Below are 13,620 nucleotides of genomic sequence, written 5' to 3' on the forward strand. Positions count from 1 at the left end.
TTAAAATGCAGTTTGACTCTTGAATACGCTTGGGTGCAATTATTGTGGTGGTAGTTGGGGCGCTGCCCTGCACCATGACAGCAAAAATGGGATGATACGTCCCACAACAGGAAAAAGGTGCATTGAAGAAATCCAAACTAACTAGAAAGTATTGAGGGTATTAAAAGCTGTTATTTGATGGGGTTACTTGTGTTGCAGTTGTCCTTGAAGTAGGACAACACAGGAGTAGAGGACATGATTATTAAGTTACTTCCTCCAAACGAGGCGGCATCTCCCTTTGAACGAGCAGGCAGCAGCTGCTGCTGTTGAAACATTACACAGCACGTCTCTTTAGCGCCGTGTTGGCAAATGCACACTGACCGCCAACGTATTCCTCGCCACTGCCAAGTCTTTGTGACTTGAGCTTGTGACACCGGGTGTGTGCTGACCTGTGAGGTAATAGCAACCTGACAGGGAGGCAACGAGCAGGGGGTGGGCGGATCGCGCCTAGTATCCAGCCTGTCAACGCCGAGGATGACATCGGTATCAAATTGACACTGATGTAATGAGATTGCTATTTTTTAGTTCCCTTCTGTGTATGTTGTTACACTGACGTACTGTACATACAGTACAGCGGAACCTCTGGTTAGCATCCGCCCTGGTTAGTGCGTTTTTCAGTTAAAGTCTGAAATTTACTCCAAAACTTTGCCTGGTTTACGTACATTTTCTGGTTAGCGTACAATGTAGCGCGCGTCTTGCGGTGCTGTTAGTAGTCCAATTCTGTTGTTAATGTATTTTATTCATCACAAAACGACCTTAGCTTCTGACAAAGAAGCTAGCTTGCTACAGGAGTCACCTTGTCTATGACGTCATCAGAAGTTGACTCTGAAAAATGTTAAAACACAAAACACGTTTTTTATAGTTTCACACGCATAAAACAATTCCAAATGCATATAAATGACGAATGAAAGGGATAAAAGAACATTTAAAGTTACGTTTACCTTCACTGAACACGTGATTCTTGATGCGAGTATTCCCAAAGACACCACGTGGACCACATTCCTGTTTTGCCATGCGTTGTTTCTTCAATTCAATTGAAACTTTCCTTGGCTCCGTTATGGGTTATTGAGGTGAGAAACACGACTGTACTGAAGAAATAACTCACCGAAAAACAGGAAGATGGTGTCTGTGCGGTGTCTCGCTGCCACATCGTGTCTTTGGGAACACTCACATCAAGAATCACGCCTCCATCACGAGGTTCTAGGGCGTACTCACTGGAGGGGTGCACTGCTGCGGTTGAAGGTGGCTATGGCTGCTTATGCCTTTAAGCTATGAGTGATGGGTAGGCCCCACTTGTGCATCATGCACACCCGGGGTCTTTAGACCAGGGGTGTGAAACTCATGCCATGGAAGGCCGAGACGCTGCAGGTTTTCTTCCCAGACGGTCATAAAAGCAGGTGATTTTAACGATGAACACCTCTTTCAATTTGAAGGAAGGAGATCGCCAATTAAATCACCTGTTGAAGAAAACCTGCAGTATCTCAGGCCTCTATGGCACAAGTTTGACAAATGTGCTTTAGACACTGAATAAAAACTATTACATGAGTTACCTGTACTCTACAATTGTTATCGTTTGTATAATAACAGTAAGAGCATATATATTTTGAGATGATTTTTATTCAACTATAGGTCATAATCATTGCCCAACCTGAGGCTGTGGAGAGGATAGTGCCATACATCAGACCTCCATTCTAATTGCTCAGTGTTATTAGGCACTTATAGTTGATGTAATGAGCCGTTAGCAAGCCGAGTAGAGGCCGCAATGGGATATAAAAATGCAGAGCAACTCTACGATGCTGCTCGCCATCTGCTTGTAGATTTGGGTCTTTTTCTAAATCGTCGATTCTCAAACTCTTGTGTGGGCTTTTTGAGGTGATGTAAGAAGTTTGAGGAACACCGTGATTCTCAACTGGATGGTTGACCCATTTTCAGTGGCTGGCGGGTCGTAATCTTGCGCTTTTATTCTGAAGGGGATTTTTTTATGCAGCGGGTTGTCGTCTATTAATATTCCTGTAGGTGGCGACAACACTGTGCCGTGCTATTTGACACCTGCTGCCATAGAAGAAGACCAACAATTAGCATGTTGAATGTGTCAGGCCTGCATCTTGTTGAGCCTTAGCAAGTGTTTGCCTGTAAGTATTTTATGCGTATTACATGTCAGCTGTTTATGGAACGAGCATCTCAGTTGTCTATATAATTCTCATATTTGGAGGTGTTGGAAATAGCCATGACAACACAGCCAAACACAGAATGCAGTTTTTAAATTAAACTTTTTATTATTAAGAGAGAATTTTGGCCCACTCATTTTTGCAGAATTGTTGTAATTCAGCCACAACCATTGGAGGGTTTTCCAGCATGAACCACCTTTTTAAGGTCATGCCACAGCATCTCAAAAGGATTCAGGTCAGGACTTTGACTAGGCCACTCCAAAGTCTTCATTTTGTTTTTCTTCAGCCATTCAGAGGTGGACTTGCTGGTGTGTTTTGAATCATTGTCCTTTTGCAGAACCCAAGTTCGTTTCAGTTTGAAACAGGAACAAATGGCCGGACATTCTCCTTCAGGTTTTTTTTTTTTGGTAGACAGCAGAATTCATGGTTCCATTTATCACAGCAAGTCTTCCAGGTCCTGAAGCAGCAAAACAGCCCCAGACCATCACACTACCACCACCATATTTTACTGTTGGTATGATGTTCTTATTCTGAAAAGCGGCATTACTTTTACACCAGATGTAACGGGACACACACCTTCCACAAAGTTCAACTTTTGTCTCATCAGACCACAGGGTATCTTCCCAAAGGTCTTGGGGATCATCAAGTTGTTTTTTTTGTCAAAATTGAGACGAGCCTTAACGTTCTTTTTGTACAACAGTGGTTTTCATCTTGGAACTTGTTTTTTCCCAGTGTCTTTCTTATGGTGGAGTTATGAACACTGACCTTAAGTGAGGCAAGTGAGGCCTGCAGTTCTTTGGGGGATCTTATGTGACCTATTGGATGAGTCATTGCCGCACTCTTGGGGTAATTTTGGTTGGCCGGCCGCTCCTGGGAAGGTTCACCACTGTTCCATGTTTTCACCAATTGTGGATAATGGCTCTCACTGTGGTTCACCCGAGTCCCAAAGCTTTAGAAATAGCTTTATAACCTTTTCCAGACTGATAGATCTCAATAATATTTAAATTTGATGATCTGAACCATTTAAGTGTGACAAACATGCAAAAAAACGAGATCAGGAAGGGTGCAAACACTTTTTCACACCGCTGTAAGTGAGTTCTACTGTATCACTGTTCATTTACTGCCTGTTTTTGCATTGAAAATACGTACAGCATAAGGTTTGAACCCGACTGTACAATATCACACATCTGGTGACTTTAAAAAGTCCTTTGTCAAGCTTGAGTGTCCCGTGCATAAAAGAGTCTATTAATCGCCAGTTAACTGCAGACAGTTCTAAAACAGGGTGGGGATGGTTGTGCAGGCCTCAGGCTGTTTGCGAGACTGTCGTGTTTTTATTGTACACACACATTGCAAATCATCCCTGCTGTCAGTGTGAATGTGCAGGTGGTTTTAACTGCAAATAAAGCACACACACACAAAACACAGCTGCACACCCACAGGTGATACGGCGTCTGCCAGTGATAACAGCAGTCCGGTATAGCCGAAACAACCTCCCTTCGCTTTTTCCTGAAGGTCAGCGACGGGGGCGACAGCTGTCTCACCGCCAGTTGCCGGCCTCCCACTGTTTGTGAGAAAAGCTTACTTCCTCTTTTGCATGCGATAACGCCGTTGTCACAGTGGCGTTATCATCCCCCAGGAGGCAAACAGCAGTTAAGAATAATGCAAATTGGGACGGACGCTGCTTTGTGTGTGAAATAGAGCTGGTTTGGTGACTAAGACGCTTTCTCGTGATTGTTTTTTTCGGTTTTATTTCCCCAGGCAGCCTGGCATTCGGGAAACAAATTCTAATAATACATTATGATTTCCTTCTCGTTGCTTTCGTGTTGCCCTGACTTGTTTTTTTTTGTGTGATGACTCACGTTTAAACCCCTTCATGCCCAAGAGTTTTTGATTCTCTGAAGGTCCTGAGGACATTTTCATGCCATTCAGTTTTTTTAAATTCATTTTGAAGACATTTTGGCTGTGTTGAATGAATATAGGTGAAATACGACTAAAACATTTTAGAATCGTGACCTCGGTTTCTTAAAGCCTACAATGGCAACGCTGCACAATAACACATTTCAACCTTTGGACAAAAAAATCCCATTGAAAACCACATTTCTCTCAAACTTCAACTAGTCCAAATTTCAATTTGGACAAGTGGCCTTTAATTTTTTATTTTTGTATAGAAACCGGATGGATGGATGTATTCGCCCACCAGATGGCCCTGCTTTTTCCCCATTCAAAACATGCAGCAAAACACACCTTTTATGGTTTTCTGCGAGGGTGCCAAAGGCATGTGTCTCTCTTGATGTTCAATTAGTTCTGTCCGACGTATTTTCCAATAAATCCATTTTGACTTAACAGTGCATATTTTATACAGTGTCTGTTTTATTTGTAATTTTACTTCAGCTTTTGTTCACAATGTTTAAAAATAGAAACAGCACCAGCAAAAAGGACATAAACCGGATGGACAAACTGATCCGGAAAGCAGGACAAGTTATCTGCACTCAGTTGGAGGCGTTCGTGACAGTGAGAGGCAGGAGGACGCTGGACTTAATGCTCTCCGTCATGGACAGTCCCACCCAACCCTGTCACCACTGAGGATCGAACCAGTAAGAAGCATAGGAAGCAGCATACATAGATGAAAAATGGTGTAGAATTTTATGGGTGAATGCTTCTGCTGAAAACGTACACTTATCAGGAAATCTTGTGTCATGTTCATCATGACAGCTATCAGGAACCAAAGCAGCTGACCTGACATTTGTACAACATCACAACCTTTTGTTTTTGCAAAGCAGCAACACACCTGACATTTCTCCATTCCGCTGTTTCAGGAAATCTCGTACACGTGTTCATCATGACAGGACGGATGAAAATCATCAAAGACCTTATCCAGTAAGACGCACAGGTCATCGGACAAGTTTGGTTTGCAGGTAAGATTTTTGGTGGATTTGGGCAATTTTTTATTGTAGTGTTTGTTTTCTCTGTAATGTTCTACCGTGGGCCTTGTTTAATTGTGTTTATCTTTAGAATCTTAAAATAAGCTATGGACACCCTGTAAAACAATGCCTTTGGTGTATTTTATCCAGTGGTAACATGAGCAAAAGAAACTTTAGGTTTTTTTAGTCCCTCCTCTTTAGTTTCTGCTTGCGAAAGTGTGTTTAGTTGTTAAGGAGGTCCTCAAGTCAATAATGTTGTTTGCGTACGTGAGAAAACAGCTTGTACTCAAGTGTTTCAAAGGGACTGTTCAGTGTTACAACAAGTAACAAATTACTGCTCCAGTAAACTAAATGTCACGGTGCATAACACAAGAAAAACAAGCCAACATAGTTGCTGTGAGCAATGCTCGACCTAGCATTTTAAAGCCTTGTTTCTTTTCCTTCCTCGATGTGTGAATGCCGAAGAGCAGCACCAAAACTGTTGTATTTATTATTCATTTTTCAGGGTGTCGCAAGATCTCGCGGGATGAAAACGTGACAAGAGTTCTTGTTCAGAAAAAAAAACTGTCTTATGCGCACTAGGCCTTTGTCCGATAATAAAACAATTAACCACACAAAAAATGAAAATGAACCGGATGATTTTGCCTGCTTCAATATATTGCCATGTGCATGCGTATCTGTTGTCCTCCTCTCTCGTCTCCATTTTCTCTCTCCAAGAAGAGAGTTGGTTTCAGCACCTTGGCGTGTTTGTTCCATAGAACAACGGCATGAACAGAGTGAGCCCTTTTATCAGTCATACAGTCTCTTTGTCTCGGTGAGGGGAGGGGCCGGGAGCATACAGGAGCAATGCAGGGGAACGTAGTAGAAATTAAATTAGTAGATTGCAATATATTGTCATACATTTTTTACAATTTTTTCAAAAGTAATGTTAAAATCTTGTCTCATCTCATAGGCCCAATCTTGTATATCGTCTTGTCTCGAGTGTCTCTACTTCCACGTTTTTCAACCGATTCTAAACCATTCCAACATCAAAATGTTCAGGACATGCGGGCCATCCATTAAAACGTTCCAAAAAATCCCCACATTGTCTGTAATTTTCACATTTTCCTCAACAAAAGCTTTAATGCATGCTTTTAAAGCAGCTATTTATAAAGCAGCCATTTCCCCTTTTCGTCTCCTGCCGCCGCTCGGTCATTCACGGCAAAATATTTGTGACACCCGTGAGCGTTGGACGTGCACTTGCGCGATGCGACCAGGCGCCCGAGACCCTCACAGATGGGGGATGGGGGTGTGAGGTGGAGGATGAGAGCAGGATGATGAGTGGGAAGTGAAGAGTGGATGAGTGGAGGGTGGGGGAAAAAGGGATATTGATGCTTCTTTCAATGTCACCCTGGAATACAACACACTTCATCACTTTCCCCTCTTGTCATCCTGTGACTCCGCCCGAGCTAGTATTTCATAACCCCCCCCCCCCCCCCCACCACCACCACCACCACCTCGTAGTAATCAAACGCCCGTCACGCAGACAGGTAGCGGCATTTTTTCCCCCCCTCAAGCGATACTGTCAGCTTTATGGATGTTCCGCAGCCTGCGCAGTGACTCATCCAGAATCAAAACCAGACGGGCTGCGTGAACTTCATTTAAACGGTGGGATTGTCTCCTCATGGCCACTGGCATGCCTCACTGAGTTGGGTTAGATAGGAAATTTTGTGTTTGAGGTTTGCCTCCTTTATCCATCACACACACACACACAAATATGTATGTCGGAGCTTGAACCAAAGGAAAATGATTCATTCATTCGTAGGAACAGCGAGATAGGGGATGGGCACAATGGCGAAAAAGGTCAGCTACTAAATTTAATTATGTTCAACAATTACACACAGGGACTGATAGTATTGCAATAAAGAAACTGCTAGGAGTGAAAAATGGATCCCAAACTACTTTGACCGTACAATAATGCACAATAGAACCTCTAGAGTCAACAGCTTACGGTTGTGTCTCATAAAAGTGAGTGTAAGAGGACAATACTATGAAAATGAAACTTGATGTACTATACTGGTGGATGATAGACACCTTGCCCCACAGGTGCTCAATTGGGTGGAGGTCTGGTGGCCACTCCATCACATTAGCAAAGCACTTGTCATGGGGAGGGGATTTTGCTTGACTTTGCAGTGTCACCATATGTGTTGGAATTCATGTTTCAGCTCAATGAACCACAGCTCCCCAGTGCTGACAGCACTCATGCATCGCCAGCCCACGCCGCCGCCATAACCGTGCTTGATCAGGTAATTGTCTTGGTATACACTTGGTGTAGCCATAGACATGGTGTGACATTGACTCTGGAGCAGATGCTTCCATCATTTCCTATTGGCGCAATGGCTTCAAATCAGAAGTTGAACAGCATCCTGAAACAGATTCAGCCTGGTCTGTCATATTGTTGGGTATTGGGTACATGCTAGGGTTGCAACTAGTGATTATTTTCTTAGTCAGTCAATCTGAAGCTTGTTTTTTCAAATAATAAGACCAAATAAATATGAAACAAACACAAACAGTGATTGGTTTGGTCTGCAACACATCAGAAAAGAGGCAAACATGTTGATCACTGTTTTCCAAAGTACAACCTGATGTGTGTGAATATTTTGTTTAGCCTAAAACACAAAGATAATGGGTGGTCTGCTTTCATGGATGACAAAGGAAAGAAAAAAATATTCACATTTGAGAGGCTGAAATCTGAGGATTTTTACATTTTCATATGAAAAATGACTCAAATACCAAAATAGTTGTTGATTAATTGGGGTATCGATTAATTATTGCAGCACTGTAGTACATACAGTCATGGAAAAAACGATTAGACCACCCTTGTTTCTTCAGTTTCTTGTTCATTTTAATGCCTGATACAACTAAAGGTACCTTTGTTTGGACAAATATAACAATGACAACAAAAATAGCTCATAAGAGTTACATTTTTTGGCAGTACAATGCTTTCGCTATTCATGTAAGAACTTAAGTGATTTTGGTTATGCCAAGTAAGATTTAAAAGCAAGACAACTGAGGCCCAATTGGTCACCAACAACGTCAATTCGGGGAGCGACATCTGCAGTAAAAGAGAAGTGTGGCCTTCCTAAATTAAAAAAATCCTCTTGCAAAAACATTTCTGCTTTAAAATAGAAGCTCCTCAGCAAAACAGCGCCGTCTCGCAATTTATCCCACTGAATAAATCATTAACTCCGGCCTCATGCGGACGCTTCCATGCATCTGCAACCAGCGCAAGTAGGGCGGAGGCGTGATGTTTTTTTTGGGTTATCAAAAACAACCACTCGGAAGAACTTGTTTGAATTTAGATTACGGGCAGTGCAAGTTAGAGATACATAAATCCTACAGTTTATTCAATAAAACAACCAATCAGAGTCCTGCCACTATGTATGGCTTTATCAAAAAAATCCAGGCTTTTGAATGTTAATTTCATTATGGTACAAATCTTGCACTGGATCTTGCTAATTTGAGCAGACGTAGGTAATGCTTCAGCTGGTGAATGTGTGTTGTCTTCGCTGAGCCTCCAGCTCGCTGTGATCAAGATTAAAACAAACTATACTAAAAACAGGGAAGGGGAAAACCATTCATTATTGATGATCCAGTCTCGGTGAAGATGCCCTAAATAGCCTTGTGTAGTAAGAAATGTAATGCTTGTGAGCTGCTCGGCACTTGTGGCCTTTATCAGAACACGTGTAACACCTACATGATCCATTTTCTAGTCTAATTCCTCAATAAATGCATCCCTCACGAATAGCTTAAAGTGCACGTCCTTGAAAGCTTTGTCTTTCAATGCAACTGCTGTAGCTGGACCAGAATACATCAGTAATCAGTCAAGATTCTGTAGACACCAAGCTAAAGATGAAGCTAATCTTAATAAACCATGTATACAGTATATCTGAACTGACTCTAGAGCACCCGTAGAGATTGAGCCCATCACTTTGCGTATGAATATGTGTTTTTTTTCCCTGTGATAATGTGCTGTAACAAGCACAACCTTTTCAGTCCAATGGATGAGACTAGATTTATAGAGCGACAGCATACTACATACTGTAGTCCGGTATAGAACAGGGATGGTCCCATCCGACACTCAAAATTACTGGACGGATATCAGAAATCAAAATATAATCTGTCCGGGTGATCAAAAAGCCCAAATTAAATGCTGCGCATCATGTCACAAACAGAGACCAGATCAGATTGGCATCGGTATCGGCCGATGCTTTGGGTTTGTTGTCCTGTTTTATAAACAAACTTCGGACGCAAGAATCTTTACTTGTCTGTCCCGGAGTGGCGCCAATCAGCAGCAAATAACAAGGACACCACGAGACGTCACCAGCAGGGAGCAGAAGCATAAAACAAGCTTTTCTTTTGTTTCCAGTAACAACAAACCTCATATAGTCAAACTGTTTCATCATTTAACAGCTTGCACTTTGGCATGATAGTGCCCATGCCCGCTTCATTAGTATTTTCCCATAACCACCGGTTTCTATGGCAACAATGGGAGAGAATGACGAGACTGGGGCACGAGTGACTATTGTCAAGCACACAGTGTTTAGACGATGACTTTGATGAAATTTGGACGAAGGAGAGCATTGCGGAAGTTACACATATCGTAATGTACCGTATGTATCAATCATCCTTTTACACGTGTGTCATTTGGTAATTGGAATGGTTTCATTTATTTGAACATGCATACAAGTTACACGGGAATACATCACATGGTACAATTCACAGTTCCGCATGTCCAAAAGGAGTAGGAAGAAGCAACGCTTATTTAATCCCACCCCTGCTCTCTTTCATATCAATTGCAATACATTTGTTCACTTTTGCCAATTTTAAAATACACAGGAAAATGATAAGTCATTATAACGATGTGGTGCAATAGGAGTCAAGATTACAATCACTGTAAATAAATAATGTAACAGTCACAGTAAATAATAATAATAATATATAATGGTAACTGATGAAAAGGATAATAGTTGACAGAAACATAGTTAGATGATGAGTGAGTACAAAGAAAGTAATACTTCAAGTAGTCCTAAGAAATGAAGAATTAGTAAGTAGTAGGTGTAGTAGTGGTGAGACACACAGTACTGTAGCATTGTATGCACACAGTGGTTCAGGACTCTTCTTCCTCTTACTTTGTAAACATCAACTGCTTGTAATGTTTCTTGATATGGCGCATTTTAGTGCATCATTTCAGTTCTTTACTCAATCCGTTCAATAATCAGATTCCTTATACCGGATATGCTGAAGGTTTTTTGCGTTGTTCTAGCATGTACCAAATTTTCGCCACACATAAATAAGGAACACTGTGTTATTGGGCGCAGGCATGGTCAAACATGCGGGCGCTCAAGAGTCAGTGAGGAAGCGAAAGTGCTTTATTTTTTTTGGGCAGATGAAGAACCGAGCTCTCATTCAGTTTATCAATCGGAAGTGAAAAGTGTCGTTTCTGCAACTTCAAAAAATGTGATTTCGTGACAGTGCCGGACTGTAAAAACGGGCGAAAATCGACCGCTCAGAAAAGTTGGGTTCTTTGCCATCTTTGAGTCTTGCCGGGACCACCGATGAATGTTTGGGGGGTTTGGTCCACCTCCCGGGCAGGAAAAGTGTTGTTTCAGCCACTTGAAAAAATGAGATTTCGCGACACTGCCGGCACTGAAAAAACGGGCGAAAATCGACCCCTTGGAAAAGTGCCGGTTTTTGCCATCCATGAGTCCTGCCGGGACCCCCGATAAATGTTTGGGGGGTTTGGCCCACCTCCCGGGCCGGAAAAGTGTCGTTTCAGCAACTTCAAAAAATGTGATTTCGTGACAGTGAAAAAACGGGCGAAAATCGACCGCTCGGAAAAGTTGGGTTCTTTGCCATCTTTGAATCCTGCCGGGACCCCCAATGAATGTTTGGGGAGTTTCGTCCACCTCCTGGGCCGGAAAAGTGTCATTTTAGCAACTTGAAAAAATGCAATTTTCCAACAGTTCTGGCACTGAAAAAACGGGTGAAAATCGACCCCTCGGAAAAGTGGCGTTTTTTGCCATCTTTGAGTCCTGCCGGGAACCCCGATGAATGTTTGGAGGGTTTGGTTCAACTCCCGGGCAGGAAAAGTGTTGTTTCAGCAACTTGAAAAAATGAGATTTCGCAACACTGCCGACACTGAAAAAACGGGCGAAAATCGACCCCTCTTAAAAGTGGCGTTTTTTGCCATCTTTGAGTCCTGCCGGGACCCCCGATGAATGTTTGGGGGGTTTGGCCCACCTCCCGGGCCGGAAAAGTGTTGTTTCAGCAACTTGAAAAAAATGCGATAATATGGACATTCAATTGATTATAATAAAGTGTGTCATCACCCTAACATCGATATTGAATGTTTAAATTGTATCAATAAAAAATAAGGGTTCCAGTAGTGAACCTTTTGGAACTCCATGAATTAAAGTTAAAGACTGATACTGTGTTTTGAGTGAGGGCGCATTCTCATAAAACATACACTCGACTAGAACCAAGGTATTCTATATCAAGTCTTTGATAGCTAGGCAAAAAAACCCCACCAACAAATAAACTCATGCTGTGGGAGTCACGGGGCAGACCCACTCATCTAATATCCTCCAGGTCTTTCCAAGACTCCAAAGGAACATCAACAGGAAGTGAAGGCAACATGTGACAGCCATTGACGACTGGCCGGTTATCATGCATTGCACTCCTGCAGAATTAGATCAGAGAAAGCCGACACACACACACACTGGTACAGGAATACACACACACAAGTAAAGAGGAAAGGAAGCAGAAGGCCAGTTAGAGCCATTTCCTCTCCTGCTGAGTGGACTAATTGGAAAGTAAAGTCGTTAATCTGCCACCGGGCTCTGGTTGCACCCTCTATAAACAGTCTGCTGTGTGTGTGTATATGCGCATGTGGGCGCTCAAACGTTTTGTATTTCTTCAACAGCTGTCTCTATCAATCAACACCAAACAGGCATTTGCGTTGGCTGAGAGACCCTGAAGTGTTTGACTGGCAGGCAGAGGCGGGTGGAGGGGCCAGATGTGAGAAACCCATTTTCATCTTGGAGAAAAAATAACCCAGAGCCATCGCAACACTTTTTCTCTTGCAGTCACGGAAACAACTTGATAACACATGGATAAGGGTTAACATCACTGAGGCCACTGCTGGCATAAGACTGCCAAGATCAGTTTTCAATGCCCTGTTCGAGGATTCTATTCTAGAATCCATCATTTTGCTACTTCTATCTCTGAAGCGTTCAGCAGAGGTCTCGCTCTGATCAATATTTCACTGCTGACTGTACTGAAATGAGAGGAGCATGCAGCTACAAGTTCCCTTTTTACTGATGTGATCATCATCATCATAATCAACATCACGGGACACTTCATTTAACTTCTGCACAATCCAATACAACAATCAGAAAGTCTTCATTTTACAGAGATGAACGTTTTGACACAAACATTATCGTAACACTGTATCATAACATAGAACCACATGTCATAGATACGCACATTTAGGACACATGTGATTTAAAACTAAGCAGGTAAGACATTTATTTGCCCACAACATCAGGTACACCTGCACAATCTAAACAATCCCAACTGAACTCCATATACTGAGAAGCGAAAATGTGACTATTGATTATTGGATCAGTTGTTTTGGTACACCATTGTGAAGGTGTACTTAATGTTGAGGCAAGTGGGTGTAACCTATTTAAACTAATGGTTTTGTTTGATAAAAAAAAAAGGCCACAGCTGGCACGCAGAGGATGAAGGCTCCTTCTGCCTCGGTGTCTTCATCTTGCTCTCCTTTTGATCACCGACAAACGATGGCGGCCTGCAGTTGCTTTATCGCCCTCATTAATTTCTTATCGGACACACAGCAGCAATAAATCCCTCCGTTTTTCTCTCGCCCCCTGCAGCAGCGTTACAGGAGAGGCAATAACTTACCAGGATGTGGTTTTTGCTTTACCACTGTGCCAAATTCCTCATGTTGCCGACACTAACAGTTTCTGATTGAACGCAGCAGACGGCGATTTGTCTGGCTGTCAGATGGGGGTCTGGTGAAGCGCGAAGGATCGAGGAGAGACGTGTCTCCTGCTCAGGGGTCAGAGGGCAACAGAGATGGTGGGAGGTCTCGTTTAACGTGTTATATGAACAAGAGGACACATCTGGTTGTCATTATGTTGCCCTTCACAGATAATTACGGTAGAATCAGACACAAAAGCACAGTTCTACTCTATCCTCATCTTGTTTCTTTTGATTTTCTGTTGATTTTATTCAATTTGGATGAATTGCATCTGGATTTGGTGAATGATGGCGTATATGTTTACCATTTTGACCATGTTTACAATCTTGGATTTAACAAATGTAATACAGTCACCTTTCTTAAACAAGCTAAAACCAGTCCAATGAGGGTTAAGATATGTAAAGTAGTTAAATATACTGTATGAGAAAAATCGAGAAAAATATACCGA

General features: G+C 42.3%; 1 protein-coding gene across 1 annotated transcript in view; it reads left to right on the top strand.

Annotated features, from left to right (window-relative positions):
* Nucleotides 1-13,620, top strand: part of LOC129168434 (uncharacterized) — a 76,961-nt gene that overhangs the window by 1,509 nt on the left and 61,832 nt on the right. Inside the window, exon 2 of the mRNA XM_054753707.1 lies at nucleotides 5,024-5,122. Within this exon, the coding sequence (XP_054609682.1) occupies nucleotides 5,024-5,122 (99 nt within the window). The remainder of the gene's footprint in view (nucleotides 1-5,023; nucleotides 5,123-13,620) is intronic.

The sequence above is a fragment of the Dunckerocampus dactyliophorus genome, chromosome 15 (genome assembly GCF_027744805.1).
Source record: "Dunckerocampus dactyliophorus isolate RoL2022-P2 chromosome 15, RoL_Ddac_1.1, whole genome shotgun sequence".
NCBI classification, from domain to species: Eukaryota; Metazoa; Chordata; class Actinopteri; order Syngnathiformes; family Syngnathidae; genus Dunckerocampus; species Dunckerocampus dactyliophorus.